This window comes from Grammomys surdaster, unplaced genomic scaffold, assembly GCF_004785775.1.
Source record: "Grammomys surdaster isolate TR1022 unplaced genomic scaffold, NIH_TR_1.0 126219, whole genome shotgun sequence".
NCBI classification, from domain to species: domain Eukaryota; kingdom Metazoa; phylum Chordata; class Mammalia; order Rodentia; family Muridae; genus Grammomys; species Grammomys surdaster.
In genome coordinates this window covers 9,234,207-9,256,190 of record NW_021621022.1, presented here as the reverse complement: position 1 = coordinate 9,256,190, position 21,984 = coordinate 9,234,207, and the positions used below count along the sequence as shown (strand labels likewise).

Genomic DNA, 21,984 nt, shown 5'->3' with positions numbered 1-21,984 from the left:
ATATACCACATATTTGTGGGTTTTATTTGTCTCGAGTAGCTCACATTGGCTTCAAACTTACTTGTATCCAAGGTTGAACTTCCCATCCCTCTTACCTCTGCCTCCCAAGTGCTGGAACGCACCAACAGCTATGGTTTATTCAGTGCTGGGGATCAAACCCAGGGTTTCTTGCTTGCTAGGTGTGTGCTCTACCAACTGAGCAACACTGATAACCCCGTTTGTTTCTTTATAAGTCACCAACCCTGAGTCATAGGGACAGGTGACATCAGGCTGAGAAAGCCTTGGGAAAGGTTTTATGTGAGCTAGAGGGACTTAGAGACAACACTCACAGTAACTTTCCTTTCTCTAGGACACAGGAGCAAGGGCTGGTCGAGATAGAGTGCTACCTGCCACTTCTCCAGGGTCTCCGAGAGACAGAAATCTGTGTTTCTTTCTCTTTCTTCCTTCCTTCCTTTTTTTTTTTTTGTTTTTTTTTTTTGTTTTTTTTTGTTTTTCAAGACAGGGTTTCTCTGTATAGCCCTGGCTATCCTGGAACTTAATCTGTAGACCAGGCTGGCCTCAAACTCAGAAATCCGCCTCCCTCTGCCTCCCACGTGCTGGGATTAAAGATGTGCACCACCACTGCCTGGAAACCTGCGTTTCATAGTTAGAGGTTACTTGAGAGGGAGCCTGAGAGAATTAGCTCAAATACACAGGCCTCCCTAGGACCCAAGGTGCATATGCAGCAGGGAGGCTGAACAGAAAATGTCACCAGGAGGTGGTAAGCCCAGCACCAAGCAGAGGAAGCAGGAATGGAGACCTGGTGACTCTGACAGCCTTGGCGAAGCCTTCTGCCTGCAACCACAGAGGAGCTGCATGTCTGAGGTGGGGCTGAGTGTGCAGTTTGGAAGTTCAAAAAGAAGGCAGGGGTGTGTGTGCACGTGGGAAGAGGACCAGCTGGCCCAAAAGCAAATAGATCAGAACCATTCAAAACGAAACAATGATTTTATTACTATTTGAACCTGAGTTTACAGCTGAAGACTGCCTTGAATCACCTTCTGTTTCCACTTCCTGAGTGTTGAGATGACAGGCGTGCACCATCACACCTGGTTCGCTTGGTGCTGGGGAGCCAACCCAGGCTTTGTGTGTGCTAAGTAGGCACTCTGCCTAAAAGACCTACACTCCCAGCCCCGGAACAATGATTTTAAGTAAAGTAGGCTTATGTTACAGCATTATCCTTGAAACAAACCTGTGAAGCCAATAGGAGAGATTGTTTGACTCCTTCCAACAAATGAGAGGACATCTTACCTGAAACCCAAGGATACATAAAACCAATGAGTAGATCATGTATGTGTGTGTGTGGGCAGTCTTCTATCTCATTTTGGGGGAGGGTATTCAGGGACGTGGTCAGGGGCGTGGTCAGTGCTGGGGATCAAAGCCAGGGTCTTGGGAATGCTAGGCAAGTACTTTACTCAGAGCCACACCTCCAGCTGCCAGCACTGGAGATACATTTGTCCAGGGGAAGCAGGACTGGGCTCCCCTTATGCTAGCAGACATCACCAACTATGTGGTTCTAATGTGCACCCTGCTTACTTAGAACTCACAGCCGCTGAGAAAATGTTAAGTTCACTGGTTACCAAAGAAAGTAACATATGACCTGAAGGATTTGGAACTCCTGAGAATTTAGGATCCTTCAAAGTAAGTCTCTTGACCCTTAAAACAAAGCCTTAGGGAGAGTCCTTCAAGCTTCTTTCTCATGACACAAAGGTGTAAAACCTGGGCAGCTTTATTCCAGTAGTTTCCAAAGCTTTTGTTTTGGTTTTATTTACTAAACACCTCGCCATTTAGAATCAGGAGCCAAGGGCTTAGAATGCAGCACCAAGTGCTTGCTTAGCATGCATGAGCCCTGGGCTCTCTTGTTAGCAGTGGACACACCAGGCATATGCCAAATCCCAACACTAAGGAAAAGAAGATTGGGAGTTCAAGGTCAACCTCAGCTACACAGTAAGTTTGAGTCTAGCCTGGTCCATATGAGACCCCATCTTGAAAAAAGAAAATAGGAGTTGATGACTTTACAGTCATGAAATCAATGAACAACAAAGATATCTGATAATTTAAAAAAATATATGACAACTCTGCTTCCTTTTTTTTTTTTTTTTCAAGACAGGGTTTCTCTGTGTAGAATTTGCTCTGTAGACCAGGCTGGCCTTGAACTCATAGAGATCTGCCTGCCTCTGCCTCCTGAGTGCTGGGATCAAAGGGATGTGACATCAAGTCCAACTTATATCCCCAACTCTTGTTTTTGATATCTCACTATATTTCTAAGACTGGCCTGGAATTTATAATGCAGCCCAGGTATGTAACACAAGCCTATAGTCTCAGCCCTTGGGAGGCTGAAACAAAAAGTAGTGGTGAGCTTTATATACAGCCTGGATATTTTAGATATAAATAATTTAATTACTTATCATTTATGTAAATACCTATACAAATTTACATAAATATATTTATATAAATAGTTTAATTACATATTATCTATGTATTTAATTATTTGATACTGGAGATTGAACCAAGAGCCTCAGGAAGCCCTTGGTTTTTTTTTTATTGTTTTGGTTTTTATCTTAAAAGTTTTCATGTCTTCAATCTCTCTTTCTCTGTGAATGTTGTGTATGCATGTGTGTGTATATGTGAATTTGTGTCTGTGTATATTGTGTGTGTGTCAGTGTGTGTGTGCTGTGAGCGTGTGTTTGTTACAGGATCTCACTACCTCCCTGGACTGGTGATACTGCTGGGTGCTGAGACTGATTGCAGGTGTGCTGTAATTGTCTTCCTTCCCTCCAGAGTGGGAGACATGAGACAGAGTTGGTTGGGACTCCTCTGATCAATCCCTAATCCAACTGCAAACCTTCTCGATCATCTTTTCCGATTACTACTTTTTAAAAAAAATTTACTAAACAACAGGTGAAATTAATATTAGCCATAACCTAACCCATTACATTTAAACGTGTCGTCAATATCAACAGTGAAGCTATCTAATCTTTTTTTCTCCCTACTAGTCTTTGCCTTCTGGAGTGTCCTTGACACAGCTTGTCAGGACCAGGACGTTTTAAACGTTCCACAGCCCTGTGTGTCCCGAGCTACTGTTTCGGTAGGATTGTGAGGGTGCATGAGGAATTAGAAGTCTCTGGGTGTTACCCAAAGGGACCAGCTCGCTGGCGGTCATCAGCGCCCCAGGACGTTCCTCCACCACTGACTCTCCTTTAGGACCTGGCCAGCCCTGGGCTTCGAGCGCCCCGAGCCCTCCGGCGGGGGCGGGGTTTCAGGGCCCGGTCCCGCCTCCCGCCGGTTGGGCCGCCTCCTCCGCCACCGCCGCGCCGCCACCGAGAGCCGGGCCGCGAGCCGGGCCGGGCCGCCATCATGCTGAGCCGGCTCGGGGCACTGCTGCAGGAGGCCGTGGGGGCGGTGAGGCCGGGCCCTGGTCGGACCGGAGGGGCGGGCGCGGGCAGGGCGGGCGGGCTGGTGCGGGCCCCTTGGGCAGGGCCCCTCCCCTGGCCCCGACGCCGCTTCCGGGCCTCGTCTTCGGGTACGGTCCCTCCTCGCGGCCGCCAGGAGCCCAAGCTCCGGGGTACTCTCCAGACCGACCGGCCCCCTCGATCTTGCGCCTCGCTCTCCTGATCCTAAGCCCGACTCTCGTGACCCTGAGCCACGCTCCCTGATCCCGAGTCTGGATCCCTTGGTCCCGCCTCCGCGCTGCTTCCTGTTGTGCCTCCGGTGTCCCAGTCCCCTGACCTGCGCCTCAGTCCCCGAACCTGCGCTCCGCACGGCTTCTTGTAACGTTCCCTGCGCCCGAGAGCTTCACAAGCTTTCTAAGTCTTCTCTCCCCCGAGGTTCCCTTGTCACCAGCCCTTCCTCCCACGTCTGCCCCCACGCCTCCTCCTCAGCCCGTCTGCCTTCCTTTCTCGTTCCTGACGTTCCTCCATTCCTCCTCACCTGGGATTGACAGCAGCCTTCCTCTTCCTCTCTTAGCTGCCAGACAGCAACTGGGAGCAGGAGTTCTGCTCTCAGCTCCCTCTTAGCGTGGGAATTGCGGCCCTGAGTGACCTAAGTCCCCAGGAGAGAGCATTTCGGGGTGGGTGGTCGTGAGAACCCGGAAGCAGCCTTACCTCAGGCCACTGAGCCGAACTGACCTTGAGTTAGGGACGTCATCCTGCCTGAGGGGCTTGCATGGAAGATTGGTTTAGCCTCCCCCCAACCCCGCCCCCCCCCCCGTGTGTGTGTGTGTGTGTGTGTGTGTGTGTGTGTGTGTACAACTGTCAGTTTGTGTTTGGGTTGTTTTTTCTGGGGAATGCATGTCCCTGGCCACTCTCTGTGAGTGGGTCACTTCATTCAGCAGCCTATCAAGAAGCTATTTGGAAGGTTAATTATTTTTTCTCATTGTATAAGAACACCCTCTACTTGATGTGTTTACTCTATCAAATTGTCTCCGGAGAAACAATCTTAGGTTTGACTCCCCCTTTTCCTCCACACCCCCTCCCCAGTCAGAACATCCATTATTTTTGTTGTTTGTTTGTTTGTTTTTTTGAGACAGGATTTCTCTGTGTAGCCCTGGCTGTCCTGGAACTCACTCTGTAGACCAGGCTGGCCTTGAACTCAGAAATCCGCCTGCCTCTGTCTCCCGAGTGGAGTGCTGGGATTATATAGTTATTATCATAAAGTGGATCAGCCTTAGGGAAACTGGTAAAGGGGAGGGAGGCGCACTTCTCTAACATTCCCTCCCCCTACCCGTCCTGCTCTGCTGTGAGGAACAGGGTCTAGGGCACCACAAGAGGGAGTTTCCAAAATGACCTTTTCACCTTTTCTTCTCCTTCCTGGCCCAAATAAAAACCAAGTGTCACCTTAGAAAGCGATCTGATACACGAATTCATCTTTCTGGACACAGCTCAATTTACAAGGAGGGTTGGGAGTGTGGACAGCCCTACTCTTCCCTGATCCTTACACTCTGGGTGCAGAAAGCTGAGGCACCAGGGGCTGCAGATGCAGAGAGCGGAGGGACATATGTTTAGGCAGGTTACCTGCAGTGTGCAACATATAGACCATGTTCAGAAAGAGTGCTTTATGCCACATAGGAATCCCTCTTTTCAGCTCCATCCACTGTCTGGGGAGTTACGTCTTCCCTCAGGTTGGCACATCAAGTCAAATATGATCCACTCAGAATATTGCTTTCTGCCCCTTCCAGACCAAACAGTTGGAATCCTTGTGGCTCTTTCTAAAAAAAAAAATTGCTGTCTTTTAGAGGAACTTGTTTGGTAGGTTTTTTTGGTATTTAGTAGTAGATTCAGGTCGAGAGCTCTGCCCTACTCTCTTCTGTCCACCAGGATTTGATGGCTGCCCCCTTCCCTGAGTCTCTATGAGCAGTCTTTTTCATGGAGTCTGACACAAGGTTTTTTGGAACTTACAGATGAAATCTGAGGCTAGATAAGACCCTATCACAGAAGCTGTGAGGTCACCGTGGTGCTGGCTGAGGATCCAAGGACTTTCTAGGACAAGAGAGTATGGCAGGAGTGTCTTCAGGAGCTTTCTGAGAGTTGGTAAAAGCCCTCTAGGGTTGCCAGATAAGAAAACAGCCCTAAACTGGGCGGTGGCAGCATACACTTTTAAACCCAGCACTCTGGGGGTAGAGGCAGGCAGATCTCTGAGTACGAGGCCATCCTGGTCTATAGATGGAGTTCCAGGACAGCCAGGGCTACACAGAGAAACCCTGTCTCAAAACAAACAAACAAACCAAGAAATCAAACAAATAAAAAACCCGAAGCCCTGGCCCTCAGGAATCTCACAGTCTATCAGAACCTGAATAGTGGTGGCACATGAATATTATGAGTCGGGTCTCTCCTTTTGGATGAGGTATCTTATTATTGCAGTTGTTTACTGTGTATATTGTGTGGGGATGAGGGTACCACAAGCATGCATGTGGAGGTCAGAGGAACTGGGACTCAGCAAGGCCACCTTACTAGCCTGGCATGAAGTATCTTGAAGGACTGTGGGTAATGTCTTTCTGGAAAAGTCACTGACTCTTTTAGTTTTGAGACAGGATCCCTCTTTGTAGTTCTTGATATCCTGGAATTTGTTTTGTAGACCAGACTAGCCTTGAACTCATAGAGATCTTCCTGCCTCTGCCTTCTGACTACTAGGATTAAAGGTATGTTGTCGCCACACATGGTGACAACTAATTTTGAAAGAAGAGCCTACTGCCTGCAAGGAGGGTGGGGAGAGTTTCAGTCTCCGACTTAGTTGCTCCCCACTGCCCCATTGCCATGACCAGCTTCCTCCACTGTCTCGTCTTCTGCCTGACACTACCAGACAGATCTTTCCAAAACCTTCCTCTGAAGGTGGCACTGATCTTGCTGCCTTAAAACAAAACAAAACAGCAGAACGGGCTTTTGACTTTTCCCTGGAGACCCACATGCTCCTCATACCCTCTACCCTAATGCCCTCTGCTCAGATCTTTCCTGGGGAACGTCTCCCTTCCACCACTGAAATTTGATCCATTTGGAACTTTTGTTCTTTGGCAGGATCTTGAAAGAGATCCATTAGTGTCTCCTCTTTTCTTAAGACTTACTTTTATTTTTACTTTGTGTATATGCAAATCTGTGCCACATATGTGCAGCTGCCGTGGAAGGTACAAGAGGGGTTGGAGTCAAGGAACTGGAGTTACAGACAGTTGTGAAGCATCTGACATGGGTTTGGGGAAGCAAGCTCCTCTCGTCCTGAGGAACATCAAATGCTCTTCACTGAGCCGTCGCTCCAGCCTCTAGAAATGACTCCCTTTAAGAGGTCCCTTTCCATTTCTGCTGTTCCCTTATTGATGACTGCTTTGGGGTGCAATTTTATATTCTTATCTTGGTGACAGCACGTTTACTGGAGGTTTAGTTAGCATTAGAGTGCTTGTGGCATATAGCACAGCAGCCCGAACCTAGAAGGCACTCACAAGATGTGGCCCAAACGACTGATTCTAGAAGATGCCCTGCTCTGTGGTACCAAGGCTTTTATGGAGCTGCCCCACCCTTCACTGACCTCACTGAGGAATCTCAGGACCTAGACAAGTGTAAAGGAATGATGGACCCCAGGACACTGTGGCCTGAGCAAAGACCTAGAGGAAATTAACACCTATGGTAGGGACTGTTGATGCATTTCTGTTCTGGTAACAATTATTTTTTCCTTAAATTTTTTTTTTTTTTTTAGATTCTTAGGAGTTCTGTATTTAGATAATTTTGACCTCTTACCTTGCCCCTATAAACTTTCCCATGTCCCCAACCCCTCTCACATTCATGACCTCTTCTTTCATTTCACACATGCACGCACGCACCTGCACACCCCTTCCTGAGTTCATTGAGTGTTGTTCATATGTACACATTTAGGGGCTGACCATTGGTACTGGATAACCTGTCAGGGTGTTAGTCCCTGGGAAAGACATTCTCCAGCTCTCAGCAGCTATTAACTGCCTGTAGCTCTTCATTTAGAGGTGGGGCCTTTTGAACTTTCCCCCATCCATGTTGGCATGCCAGCTCATACTGTCTTGATTAGGTGACTGTATTGTTGAGATTTCATGGGTGCAGCTTCTTCCCTGTCACATGGAAGACACTGCCTTGCAGCAGACAATCTGGTCCTCTGGCACTTACCCCCTTCCTGCCTCCCCCCTTCTGCAATGTTTCCCAAACTTTAGATGTAGGAGTACATTGTTGTATGTTAGTCAGGGCTGGGAAAATCACTGTCGGTTGTTTTCTGCATTTCTGCCTATAAACATTTATTGTACAAGGAAAGAATTTTTTTTTGTTTGTTTTGTTTTTCTCAGGTCAGCCAGTCACCCTCCGTCCAAGGCCAGTGCCAACTAGAGGTCGAGGGTGGAGTGTAGAGATATGTATAGTAAAGCCTTTGCCTCTGGCTTTGAGTGAAATGCTTTAATGAAGCCTTTGCTATGTTTGGGTCAATTAGTAGATGCCTAGAAATTGTTATAAGACTGAATCTTGAAATGTCTCTAGAGCTGGGTGGTGGTGGCACACGCCTTTAATCCCAGCACTTGGGAGGCAGAGGCAGGCGGATTTCTGAGTTTGAGGCTGGCCTGGTCTACAGAGTGAGTTCCAGGACTGCCAGGGCTACACAGAGAAACCCTGTCTCGAAAAACCAAAAAAAAAAAAAAAAAAAAAAAAAGACGGCTTCTAGAGAATCTGCACTTGGTGCTCCAGGAGAGCTTGCAGCTCCACCACCCTTGGTCCTAAGGTACTCCTGACAACCCTGGAGTTCTTCCTTTTGATTATGGCTAGCCGTGATCAAGAGGGACTGAGATTTGTGTGGGAGCAGCAAAGGGCAAGATAACTTTGTACTTGGAACCTCTCCCAGCCCCGATTAATCTTGTATGTTTGAATAAAATAACTGGAGTGAGCTAGCTGGGTGTCAGTCTCTCCTGAGAAGGCTGAACCTCTCTGCTAAGTCAGAAATGAAGGCTTAGCCTCTTGGTGAGCTTCTCTCTCTACTGCAGCACCTGATGAATGTCAGTCAATAATGGAGAGAATACTTTTGGGGAGGAGTTGAGGGACTTGCAGAGAGCAGAGTCTGAAGCCTCTAGGTTGACAAAAGGAGCTGGGCAAGAGTTAAGGGTGTAGACCTCAGCCTGGGACAAAAGACTGAAGCTCTCTATAAGTAAGGCCTTTCCTTTATAGGGTATAGAAGTGTTAACTGTCTGGGTAGAGCCTGCCATGTCCTTGAACATAGGCTTTCCTGGACTCCAGCAGAGAGGAACCAAATACGTTTTCCATGTGTATCATTCTTGTTATTTTTCTTCTCAGGTACCTCTGTATTGATGGCAGTCCCTCTGTTGTAGCATGTGTGGATTTTGGACTGTGCAGAAATACTTGTGTCTGTTCCTCCTCCAACATGCTTACTTCTTGGGGACAGAGCCTATGGGGTAGGGACATGTGGGAGACATCCTCAGGGGAGACTATGCTGCTGTGTCCTGGAGAGATGAATCACACTTTCCTTTGAAAAGCTGGCAACAGAATGCTTCTTCTAGGCCTAGAACTAACTGGACAGTGGCAGGCACACAGGCCTGTGAGTGCTGGTGCTAGTGAGCCATTGGTTGGCACTCCCACAAAGACCATGTCTGCTCTCTCTGCAGCGGGAGCCCAGCATTGACCTGCTGCAGGCCTTTGTGGAGCACTGGAAAGGCATCACACACTACTATATCGAGAGCACAGGTAAGCCTGCTGCTCCCCAGCCTGGGACCCGAGGATGGAGCTGGGGGGAATGGGCAGAGAGTGACCACAGGTGTCTTGGGAAGGTCATGTCAGAACTCTGGGCACCAGGACATCTCTGTCCTGAGCCATCATCACTGAGCCAGAGATACAGACAGATGGGAGTAAGAACCAGAGCCCTAGCCAATGCTGGTCTTCATGGTAAAGTTGTTGACTCCACTCTGACCTTTTTGGGGGAGGAGCTGTGTGAGTGATGAGTGAGAACAAGGAGGCTGGGGACCTCACTGGCCTGACTGATGATAAAGGTGGCTCTGCTTGCCTTAGTTTCCAGCTGGATGCAGTCCTCAGGCCTTCAGTCCCAAGTGCTTGTCACTAGGACTGTTGATTAAAGGAAATGCACCAGGGCTTTGAATGTAACTCAGTTGGCAACGTGGTTGCCTAGCCTATACCTAGACCTGCTGGTTCAGTCCTCGCTGCATAAACCAGGCGATGGTGCATGCCTGTAATCAAGTGTTTAGGGGATAGGAGCCAGAGGATCAGAAGTTCAAGGTCACCCTGGGATACACAAGACCTTGTCTTAGAGAGTCAGGAAAAGGAGAAAGATGTGTAATAAATCATTTTCTCATGGCTCCCTTAAAAAGTACAAGGCAGGGGCTGGAGAGACGACTCAGCAATTAAGAGCACTGACTGCTCCTCCAGAGGTCCTGAGTTCAATTCTCAGCAATCATATGGTATCTCAGAGCCATCTGTAATGGGATCTGATGCCCTCTTCTGGTGTCTGAAGACAGCTACAGTGTACTCATATGCATAAAATAAATAATTCTTAAAAAAAAGAAAAAAGAAAAAAAGAAGTACAAGAAGGAGAGCTAAGGCTTGGACCATTCTTGGGTCCCTTCTCTCCTGACTGACATCCCAAAGGGCCAGAGCATTCATGTGCTAACCCACCATGACTCAGAGAGGGTCAGAATCTGATTGGGTACTTAGTAGTCAGTAAGCCTGGTTGCCAGGTAGCCAGATCCTATATCTGTAGCTTTTCATCTCCCTGAGTTCAGGGACCTATTACTTTTCTAGAGGCTTTCTTTCCAGCTTGAGCTAGCCCATAAATTAAAATGGCCTTTCAGCACTCTGGGGGGAACCTTGGGGATCTGTTAGGCCAGGATTCCTTCAATCTTGGCATATGGACACTGAGTCAGGACTGTTTGTATTGAAGGGTAAATAACTGTTGTCTGTTGAGCAGCAATTCTGACTTCACCCCACCTGATTCTAATATCACCTCCCTCAGCTGTGACAGCCATAAATGTCACTTGATACTGACAGATGTTTTGGGGTAGGGGAAGAATTTCTTTCCAGTTGGAGCCACTCTTTTTTACTAAGTCATATGCTATATCTCTCTGTGTATTGAGAATCGGTTGAACCCAGAGTAGCCCTCCCTCTCGCTATGCCCCACTGAGCAACATCCCATGGCTACTTTTACTTTTTATTTTGAAACAAGATTTCACTCTGGTTGTCTAGACTGGCCTTGAACTTTTAATGCTCCTGCCTTGCTAGCCTCCTGAGAAGCTGGGATTACAGTCTATGCCACCAAGCCCAGTCTAAAGAGCCTTCCACCTGACCTGGACCTTTAGTTCATCTGGGCCTTTAATTTCCGGAGTGGCCCCTAGACCAGAGTTACAGGGAGAGAGTGAAACACGCTGCGTTGCTTAACAGCCATTGCCTTAAAGGAAAGCTAGGGGGTGCTCCAAGGCCAGCTAGGAACCTTTTTCTGCCTAGGTGCATCATCCATCTGACCAACAGATTGCGTTTTCCTGAGACTTCCCACAATGGAAAAGGGGCAAAACCAGGCCCTAGCAGATGCTAGGAAGGAAGCTGCTAAAATATACCCTGAACAATCCCCAGACAGACTCTGTAGCTGCCCACTTAAGCCTGAAATAGATAGGCAACTCTCAAAACATCTCCTATGGACCTGTGTCTTCCTTTGGGCTCATAAGGGGTCTCTTTCTCACTTTAGTAGGGAATGTTGCTGTACACTTGATGACACGCTGGAGCAAGCATACACTCACAGCCAGCAGCCCGTGTCCTGGCCCTTATCCCCTACCACTTTGTCTTTTTAAATATACAAGTGTCAGCTGTAAACTTCCATTTCCCGGTGGCACCCAGCCCATCTCAGGCGTGACTTCTGGGCTTGTCATGAGAGGGTCTGGTGCTCTTCCTGCCGCCTACCCTTGTGTCTTTATCCTTAATTAGATGAAAACACCCCGGCCAAGCAAACAGATATCCCCTGGCGACTGAAGCAGATGTTGGACATCCTGGTGTATGAGGAAAAGCAGCAGGCATCCTCTGGTGAGGCTGGACCCTGTCTGGAATACTTGCTACAACACAAGATCCTGGAGACCCTGTGCACTCTGGGCAAAGCGGAGGTGGGCAATGCTCCTGGGGCATCTGGAAACTTCCACCCCAGTCAAACCCTCATCCCACGCTTTCCTTCCTGTGCTCCTCTATCTTAATGGAACAAAGACTGTGACTAATTGAGATAACTCACCCCATCACTCAGCAAAGAGGGACCTGCCATTTGCTGAGCTTTATTCTAGGTGCTAGGGGCTGAGATTGAGGGCCAGGATAGTCACACACAGAGGGTCCTTGTTATCCTGGGGGATTGGTCCCAGGACCCTGCTGCTCTTTCCCTCCGATCCAAAGTCTGTCGATGTTCAAGTCTCTTATATAAAGTGGGATCTGAGGCCATCAAGGTAGCTCAGTGGGAAAGGTGCTTGCCACCAGCCCTGACGACTTGAATTCAGTTCCTGGGATCCACATGGTAGGAGTTGTCCCTTGACCTCCTCATGTGCAATGTGGCACATGTATGTATGCGTACACATGCATAAATAAAGAAAATAGACTTTTATATAGGATCCAGAAAGAAGAGAGAGGGACAGAGACGTGATGGATAGATTGGTGGATGATAGACAGATAGACTCCCAGAACCAATGTCCTTAATGTCCTACAGATATGCAGAGATGACAGTGTTTTTAGATAGCCTACACACACTCTCCTGTACCTTTAAGCCATCTCTAGGATTGCTGACAATATAAGCACTATGAAACTCACGGAGCTACAGTAATTAGGTAATAAGAAAAAGGTCTGTACATGTTTCTGAATATTTTTGATCTGAGGTTGATTGTACCCACAGATACAAAACCAGTAGATAGAGATGGAGTGCTGTGTTCAATAGTAACCCAGTCATGAAAGGAGCTAATTCAGAAAAGGGGTTTGGGGCAAGAAAGGAAGATCTGCTTTACATACCGTGTGGAAGGAAAGAGGCCTGGCAGGGAAGAAGGCTCTGAGCCCAGTGGCTCTCTGGAGAGGAGTGTTTCAGACCTCTGACAGGATGCTTTGCCTCAGTACCCCCCAGGGATGCGACAGCAGGTATTCCAGTTCTTCAGCAAGGTTCTGGCCCAGGTGCAGCACCCACTGCTGCACTACCTGAGTGTCCACAGGCCTGTGCAGGTGAGGACCAAGGAGACAGAGGGTGTTGGGCATAGGGCTTCCCTTTCCAACACCCCATCCCTCTGGCTGTCTGTCCTGTTCTTGCAGAAACTTCTCCGACTTGGAGGGACAGGCCCTGGATCCCTCACAGAAAAGGAGGAAGTTCAGTTCACCAGTGTCCTCTGCTCTAAGATACAGCAGGATCCAGAGCTGCTGGCCTATATTCTGGAAGTAAGTGCTTCTGTGGGGAACAGTGTGGTGCAGAAACCCAGAGGCAAGCACTCTTGACCCTGCTGAGGAAGCAGAAGTCAGTGCCCACAGGCACTCTGGGTTGAATCTCATTTTTTCCCCCACTCTATTCTTTTTCTGCATTTTGGATTTTTTGTGGGGTGAGGTGGGAGGTGTCTCATACAGTCCAGGCTGGCTTCAAACTCACGGTGGAGTGTCAAGGATGACCTTGAATGTCTGATTCTTCTAACTCTTCTCTCACTAGTGTTGAGTTGTAGGCCTGTACCACTCTGTCCAGTCTATCGGCTTTATGTGTTCTAGGCAAGCACCATACCAACTGAGCCATATTTCCAGCCCCTATCTTGTATGAGTGAGTGTGCATGTGTATATGTATGTGCATGTTTGTGTGTGGGTGTGTATGTATGAGCATGTTTAAGTCAGAGTATAACTCTGTAGAGTCAGTTCTCTCCTTCCACTTTAGCATTGGTTTTGGGGATTGTACTCAGCTCTATCTTTTGTTTTTGGTTTTTTTTTTTTTTTTTTTTTTTTTTGGTTTTTCGAGACAGGGTTTCTCTGTATAGCCTTGGCTGTCCTGGAACTCACTCTGTAGACCAGGCTGGCCTTGAACTCAGAAATCCACCTGCCTCTGCCTCCCAAGTGCTGGGATTAAAGTGCGCCACCACTATGTAGCCCAGGCTGGACTTGAATTTGTGACCCTCCTCCCTCTGTCTTTTAAGATTACAGGGGTGCTCCACTACCCCTGACTCTTAACCATGCACTCACAAGGAAGCATCTTGTGGGATGCAGTGATCTCCTTTCTGACCTTGGCCTCACCACACCTTCTTTCAGGGTAAAAAGATCATAGGTAAGAAGAAGACAGCCAGAGAGTCTACAGCTCCGCCTAAAGACACAGCTGGCTACAGGGACAAGGACTGTCCCCACAGGGATGCTCCCGATGGGGATCCTGGACTGGATAAGGAGCACTGTGGTGTCCCAGCCTTGAGCGTCCACCTGCCTGCTGAGACTGAGGGGCCAGAAAATGGGCCTGGGGAGAGCAATCTCATCACCTCGCTGCTCGGGCTGTGCAAGAGCAAGGTCTGACCACGAGTGGACAGGGGTGGAAAGGGTGGAGCGAACTGTTGTCTCAGACATCATCTTCCCATCCCCTAGAAGAGTCGGCTGGCCCTGAAGGCACAGGAGAACATATTGCTGCTGGTAAGCGTGGCCTCACCAGCAGCTGCCACCTACCTGACACAAAGTACTTCCTGTTGTATGGCAATAGCTGAGCACCTCTGCCAACTCTACCGGTCCATGCCAGCCTGCCTTGACCCAGCAGACATTGCCACTTTAGAGGGCATCAGCTGGAGGTAGGTTCTCGGCCTAGGGAGACTGGGAAATACCTTTAGGGACTGCTAGCCTAGCTATCTTCTTCCTGGGGGGAGAGCCAGTCCCAAGGGCCCTTCCCAGCCTCCCAGAAGCCTCACTTCTACAATCTGACCACAGCAACAGAGGTTCTAGATGGGATGGAGACCACCTCTCAGCTATCCTTCAGAAAGGACCTGAAGCTTCCTGCCCATCCTCCAGACTCTTGCTTCCCTTTCTCTTAGGTTACCCAGTGCCCCATCTGATGAGACTGCGTTCCCTGGCAAGGAGGCTCTGGCTGCCTTCCTGGGCTGGTTTGATTACTGCGACCACCTTATCACAGAGGCACACACGGTGAGTGGGGCAGGTGTGACCAGGGTTCTTCCTTGCTCCACGAGGGTCTCATGGCAGTGATGGAGTACGGGTGACGCATGGTGATTTGGGGCCGGATGCCAGCTTGGCCCTGGTTAACCAGGCCTCTCTGACATATCTGGGGGCTGTGTGAGGACACATGATTTTTTCGGAATGAATGTGATGGGGTTTGAATGCAGAAGACATGCTCTCTGGCTCGTAGGTGGTTGCAGACGCCTTGGCAAAGGCCGTGGCTGAGAAGCTGTTTGTAGAGACCCTGCAGCCCCAGCTCCTGCATGTGTAAGTGTCTGTTCAGTGCCTTGTCCGTGGCTCTTGTCTGTGTCTGGCCCACCCTACCAGGCCTGTTGCAGAACAAAGGCCAGGGACCTCCTCTTAGTATCTGCCAGGTCTAACACGCACATGTCTCTAAGCGACGTGGGCTGGAACACAGCCTCTTCACCCCTGACTATAGGACCTCATGAGGGATGGGGAGGTTAGCCAACAATGGAAGGAAGGTGGAAAGGTTCTCACTCCCACCGACTCTCCCCTGCTTTGTCCCTGTCCCTGTCCCCACAGGTCTGAGCAGAGCATCCTGACCTCCACTGCCCTGCTGACAGCCTTGCTACGTCAGCTGCGCTCCCCTGCACTGCTGCAGGAGGCCATGAGCTTCCTCTTGGGCACTGAGCAGCAGCCTGCAGCCATAGAGGACAGCCCCCACACCCTGGGCTCACACCTCATCATGCACTGTGACCACCTCTCTGACGAGGTAAGCTTTCATCTCAGTTTGTGCCACAGTCCACACAGGGCTTCCAGAAGGTTCTTTTTCTGCTGGCCCAGATAGCTCAGCCTCAGGGCTCAAGCCAAAGCAGTGACAGTGTATGATTGACAGCCATGTTGTCTTTGTCGTAGTTTTCTGTATATTTTGCAAACTGCTTTTCTGTTCATTTGGCTTTCTCTGTGAAGTAGTTCCATTTTTTCCTAATTTAGAAACTGAGGCACAGAGAAGCCAGTGCCTTTACCTGAGATGGCACATCAAATGAGAAATGGAACTGCTTCTTTAGCCCCTAACCAACAAGAGTTGACCCCACCTTAGAGGAATTTATCTGGCAATGGTTCTCAGGCATTGAGAAGCCAAGAAGAGCCAGGCAGTGGTGGCACGTGCCTTTAATCCCAGCACTCAGGAGGCAGAGGCAAGTAGATCTTTGAGTTTGAGGCTAGCCTGGTCTTCTGAGCAAGTTACAGGACAGCCAGGGCTACACAAAGAAACCCTGTCTTTAAAAAAAAACAAAAAACAAAACAAAACAAAAAACCCAAGAGAGAAAGAGAAGCTAGGAGGGTGACAGGAGGGTCCCCTGCTGCCCCCTCTCTCTCATTCTAGATCAGCATTGCCACACTGAGGCTATTTGAGGAGCTGCTGCAGAAGCCCCATGAGCGAGCTATCCGCAGTCTGGTCCTGCAAAATCTTGAAGGCCGCCTGTATGTGGCGCGGGGCTCGCCAGAGCCAGAGAGCTATGAGGACACCCTGTAAGTAAAGCAGAGCGGGAGGCAGGGTGCTGCCCAGGACTCAGCACAGGTGTGCACACCCACTCAGCCTCTATTCATCTGGGCATGGTGATCGCCCTGCCTGCAGGGATCTGGAGGAAGACCCCTACTTCACGGATGGCTTCCTCGATTCTGGCCTTCAGCCCTCCACAAAGCCTCCCCCAGCTCCTGCCACCAGTTCGGATGGCAAAACAGCAGTGACGGAGATTGTTAACAGGTGGGAAGAAAGTTAGGCAATCGGAGTCACCTGAATTATATTCTTTCTTTGGGACCCTGTGAACAGCAGAGAGTGGGGGACACCTGGGGAGGCGCCTCCACACCTAGGCCCATGTCTCTTAGCTTCCTTTGCCTGGTCCCTGAGGAAGCCAAGACATCCGCCTTCCTGGAGGAGAATGGATATGACACATATGTGCACGATGCCTACGGCCTGGTGAGTGACGTCTTGTGTCTCCCTCTTCCTCTAGGCTCTTTGATATCCCCCTGATACAGCCTCAACCCCACACTGTTTTTATGGGGACCCTCAACTCTTCCTTTCTTCTGCTTCAGTTCCAGGAGTGCAGCTCCCGTGTGGCCCATTGGGGTTGGCCCCTGGGCCCAGCACCCTTGGACTCTCATGAGCCTGAAAGGCCTTTCTTTGAGGGTCGCTTCCTCCAAGTGCTCTTTGATCGAATTGCTCGGATTTTGGATCAGGTAGCCATAAAGACCATGCCTAGGAAAGCTCCAGGCTGGGCCTTGTAGGGGTTGGTGACCAGGGTGGACCCCTCTTTGGTTCCTCAGTTCTACAGCCCCTTTACCTTTCCCCAGGCGGGAAGCCCTGTCTCGCCTCTTCTCCACACGCCCTAACATGCTCTGGCCCTCAGCCTCAGGGAATCCATGACATAGACACATCACGTGAGCCTCCCACCCCCGCACACATTCACACCAGCCAGGCGCCTCACTTGGAGAGGGCAAACAAGCTCAGGACCGGCTGCCAGCCCTCAGTGTTGTCCATCTTGTTCCCTCCAGCCGTACAGCCTGAACCTACAAGTGACCTCAGTCTTGTCCCGGCTCGCCTTGTTCCCCCACCCCCATATCCATGAGTACCTCCTGGATCCCTACATCAGCCTGGCCCCTGGCTGCAGGAGCCTGTTCTCTGTGCTTGTCAGGGTAAGGATGAGGGTGTGACAGGAAGGGACAGAGCAAGGCAAGGGGCGGGACTGGAATAGGCACCCTTACCAGTATCAGGAACCGCACAGGTCTTCCAGTCCTGCCCTCCCACCTCCAATGGGTAGAGCCAAGGGCAGTTGTGGGACATGGTCACTTCTCACCTCAGTCCCTTCTGGGCTCTAGGTGATTGGTGACTTAATGCAGAGAATTCAGAGGGTACCCCAGTTTTCGGGCAAACTGCTCCTGGTGCGCAAGCAACTGATGGGCCAGATTCCCGGAGAGCAGTAAGTAGCCAAGGGAAGTGGGTGCCCAGGGTTGGGAGGGCAGCACTGAGGAGTCTGTCCTGGGTCAAGCATGGGCTGTCATGCCATCAGCATACCTGTTGACACCCAGCCATGCCATCGTCCCCTACCCGCCACTGTCTCTCCACAGGCTGGACCATCAGACCCTACTCCAGGGCGTGGTAGTTCTTGAGGAATTCTGCAAGGAGCTGGCTGCCATTGCATTTGTCAAGTTTCCCCCACATGGTCCTTACCTGAACTTCTCTCCACCTCCAGAAGGGCAAGTCTGAGCCAGGAGCATGATGGGTGGGAGAAGACTCCTGCCTGTACTTCTGCCCACGGGCAGTCTCCTGCCTGGCCATGCTGCCACTCTGTCCTCTGTGCCGTGCCGGGGACTTCAGCTGCAGGACACCTCACCTGTTGACCACATGAGCTGAGGTTTCAGGGAGGTGCTAGCTCCTAAGGCAGTGGTATTCTTGGAGCCTTTTAGAGGAGCTGGAGGATGGCCAGTGAGCACCTAGATGCTGCCCTGCATGCGTTGCGTGACTGTCTCTGCTATAGTGTGACCAGGGCCACAACATGAGACAACTCCAGGGGCTCCTTTGAGGCTGGCTAAAAAATCCAGTCCAGAGAGCTGGGGGGCCGAGAACCCTGTCTGTTACATTAGGTATCGTGGAAGCTGCTGGTGGCAGGTGTCTCCATGGCTTCATGAACAGTCGTGAAGGAGACAGAGGAGGGGACTGAGAGGAAGCCCCTCTTCCTGCTCTACCCTCCTGGAGACTGTTGCAAAATTCCCAACCGCCTCATGGCAGATGCCCAAAGTATGCTCTGCGCCCAGGCGGGGGCAGCTGCTAACAAGAGCCTTGGCGCAGCTGCAGCCAGGGCAGGCGAGAGCCTTGGAGCTGGGAGCTGGGTGCCAGGCTCCAGCTCCAGCTCCAGCTGGTTCCTCTCTGGCGCCTTCTGAACCTGTCTCAGCAAGTCGGAAACACCTGGGCAGAGAGGTCATTGACCAGGGATGGTTGGCTTAGCCCTCTGAATCTTGCCCAGTGCCCAGGGATCCTAGTGGAATGTGATCCTGGGCCGCACAGGAACTCAAGGTACAGATGGGCTAGGGCACTCCAGCTCCAGAGCCCTGAACCCTAGGGAGGATAGGCTAAGACACAAGCAGATAGTTCTGGTATTGTTCTTCCTATGTCCTCCATAGCTGGGGCTGCTACCCCACCCGGCCCGAATCTGTCTCAACCTGCAAGAACACTTGGGCGGCACCAGGCATTACCTCACAACAGGCCTGCAGTTGTTGGCTTTGCTCCTGGGCAAGGAGGAGCAGGCCAGAGCCCCCTTTGCTTCCTTTTCCTGCCCATGCCGCCTCTCGAAGCCAGGCACAGGTTGCCAGGAGGTGACATGAAAGAAGAAGAAACTCCATGACCTCTCCCTCTCCCGCATTCCTCCCAGCGGGGGAGGACTTCTCTGCTGCTCCGAAGAACATCGTGCACTCCTGTGTGTACGAGAGCTATGAATTTGAATGTGTGTGTGTGTGTGTGTGTGTGTGTGTGTGTGTGTGTGTGTGAGAGAGAGAGTTGTGAGTGCACATGGGTGCTGGTGTGGGACAGGAGCAGATCTTGGTGGAGTGGGTCTACACTCAGATTCTTACACATTTGAGGGGCTGGGCAATACTCAATGCACTTTGGCATTTGCATGGTGTCTTCACAACAGCACAGCAATAAACATTGTGATTGTGTGGACACGCTGACTATCTCCCAGCCAACTTTTCTTTTTCCCAGAGCCTTTCTGCCCCTTTAGGCCGTCTTTCACCCCAAGAAAGACAAACCAGTTCCTTTTCCTACCTTGGAGAGAGGGAGAGGAGGTAGTAGTTTGAGTCCTGGCATTGGACCTACATTATAACTTTGATACTTCTCAGCACCAGCCAGGAACTGACTCTTAGTTCTCTTCCCCTCCAACTGAGCCTTCCAGCTTTAGAGTCACCAAGAGTCACCAAGAGGCAGTGTGGTAGCCTCATCTTGTAGGTTGCTGTGTGCTATGTGACCATGTCAGTCCTAACAGTTAGGACTGATGAAAACTTACACAGAAGATGTTTGAGAGGAGATCTAAAGGTACCGTTTATGGATAAAAACCCTTATTTAGCTGGGAAGTGGTGACACATGCCTTTAATCCCAGCACTCAAGAGGCAGAAGCAGAGGGATCTCTGAGTTCCAGGATGGCCTCATTTACAGAGCTAGTTCCAAATACCCAGGGCTACACAGAGAAACTCTCAAAAAACAAAAAAGTGTGTATTTGGCATGGGTAAATCCCTTGGGCTCAGTCCTTAGCACTGCTCTCTATGTTTGGTTGGTGGGTTGGATTTTTTGAGAAAGGGTCATGCTATATACATGCCCAGGATGGCTTTGAACTGGATAGTAACTTCTCTTGGCCTCCTTCCTGGATGCTAGAGTTACAGGTATGTACTATGATGCCCAACTTTTTTTGTTTTGTTTTTCAAATGGTATGGGAGTGGGTATTCTGAGTCATAGAGAATCCAAGGGGTCAGGCAATCAAGATTTGAGAAACAAGTCCTCAGCAGGGTTCCAACGGAGCATCCACATGTTAGTGCAGAGGATCCAAGTTTGGTTCCTAGCACCAATGTAAGGAAGCTTTCAACTGCCTGTGACTCCAGCTCCAGGGGATCTGATACCTCAGAGGCACACACATGCATGCATGCACGCACGCATACACACACACACAGAGAAATTTTAAAAGACATTCTTTTAAGAATAATCTAGGCTTTTTTCAGTACCAGTAGGGAGATGGCTCAATGGATGAGAGAAGCTGCTAACAAAGACATGGGTTTCTATTCCCAGCACCCAGGTGAGAAACTGAGGCATAGCTGCGTACACATCTGAAGTCCTAGTACCATGGGGAAAGGAGACAAGAGGATCACTGAAGCTTGCTGCATGCAGTCTAGCTCCAGGTTCAGTGATAGACCAGACCCTGTCTAAAGGGAATGAGGTGGAAAGCAATAGAACAGGGCTCCCGACAGCCTCCTCTCACTTTTGCACATGTGCACACTCACGAGCACACACATGCACGCATGCGTGCCAGCACCCAGCTGGTTTCAGAAGCTTAGTCACTATAGTGGGTGGACAGAACTGAGAACTCTGGGTAACAGTGATGTGTACTCAGGATCAAAAACTACCAGGTTAAGTAGTTGGGAGTGAGTGTCACTCCCCTTCTCTGTGTGTGGAGGAACTGGAAGAGTCCTGACCTGAATAAAAGGTTTTGGTTTTCACTGAGATCATTAGGTAGCCTGCTTACCCAGAATGTGTGAGCTCCTCCATTCAACCCACAGCACTCCAGAAATAAAAAAATAGAAAAGACTTCATTTATTTTGTTCCATGTTTTGAAACAGGGCCTCTGTATGTAGTATGACTGTCCTGTCTAGGAACTCCTAGAGATCCTCCTGCCTCCTGAATGCTGGGATAAAAGGCATGTGCCACCACACCTCACTTTGGTTTATCATTTGGAAGATGTGTCCTCAGGGAGTCTACGGAGGCTTTTTCTCTAGAGACCAGACAAGATGGTTACCAAAAGAGGCCTGGAGCACTAGGGGAAGGTCAGGGAGCTTTCTGGTTCCTCAAGCTAAATAGTGTCCTGTGAAAAGCAATGCTAGGAAGTGTGTTTCTCTGCTCAGAATCAGAAACCTTTCCCCTAGATGTGATGATTAGCAACATGTATTCCTTTGCCCCATTGCTTTTGATTTGTATTTGAATTTTTATCTTCAATTATGTATGTCTGTGTAGGAGATGTGCACATTGAGTGGAGTGGCTAGAGAGGCCAGAGAAGGTGCTAGAAAGCCAGGAGCTGGAGGTGGTTATGAGCCTCTTGGTACGAGTACTGGAGACCAAACTCAAGTTCTCAGCAAGAGCTGCACATGCTCTTAAATGCTGAGCCGAGCCATCTCTCTCCAGCCCCAAAGTTTTCATCAGATGATGATGATGATGGTGATGATGATAAGCAGCAGCAGCTTGGCACTGGCATGCTGGAGCACATCTGTATTCCCAGGACTTAAGAATCGGAGGCAGGAAGATCACAACAACCTTGAGTAAGGTCAGCCTGGTCTATGTGGGCAGAGTCTATCTTAAGAAAACAGAATCCTGTGATGGCCTGGGAATGTGACAGTTGATAAGTGCTTGAGTTCTGCGGAAGCCAGATGAACAGATATTCAAGGTCGTCATCAGCTACATGATAAGAATTCACAGTCAGCCTGGGCTACATGAGCCGAGGATAGGGCATGAACAAAACTAAAAAAGCCAGGGCCAGAGAGCACATGGAAGAGGTCGGAGCCCAGGAAGCTCGAAAAGAAGAAGACAGGCTGAGGC

General features: G+C 49.8%; 1 protein-coding gene across 3 annotated transcripts; it reads left to right on the top strand.

The window, feature by feature from the left end:
• Nucleotides 1–3,363: 3,363 nt before the first annotated feature.
• On the top strand, nt 3,364–19,361 carry Fam160b2 (family with sequence similarity 160 member B2). Of its 3 annotated transcripts, none has more exons than XM_028758842.1 (17): nt 3,364–3,438; nt 9,146–9,224; nt 11,466–11,638; nt 12,618–12,722; nt 12,810–12,932; nt 13,779–14,024; nt 14,100–14,296; nt 14,537–14,645; nt 14,866–14,942; nt 15,219–15,408; nt 16,021–16,166; nt 16,273–16,401; nt 16,524–16,614; nt 16,731–16,874; nt 17,190–17,330; nt 17,514–17,614; nt 17,763–19,361. In XM_028758842.1, exons 1-17 carry the CDS (start codon nt 3,394–3,396, stop codon nt 17,899–17,901), a joined length of 2,235 nt encoding a protein of 744 aa, XP_028614675.1. In that variant the 5' UTR covers nt 3,364–3,393; the 3' UTR covers nt 17,902–19,361. The 3 variants fall into 3 exon arrangements, with proteins under 3 accessions (XP_028614675.1, XP_028614677.1, XP_028614676.1); XM_028758844.1 differs by lacking the exon at nt 3,364–3,438 and adding an exon at nt 4,088–4,105; XM_028758843.1 differs by lacking the exon at nt 3,364–3,438 and adding an exon at nt 6,945–7,145.
• Nucleotides 19,362–21,984: the final 2,623 nt, after the last annotated feature.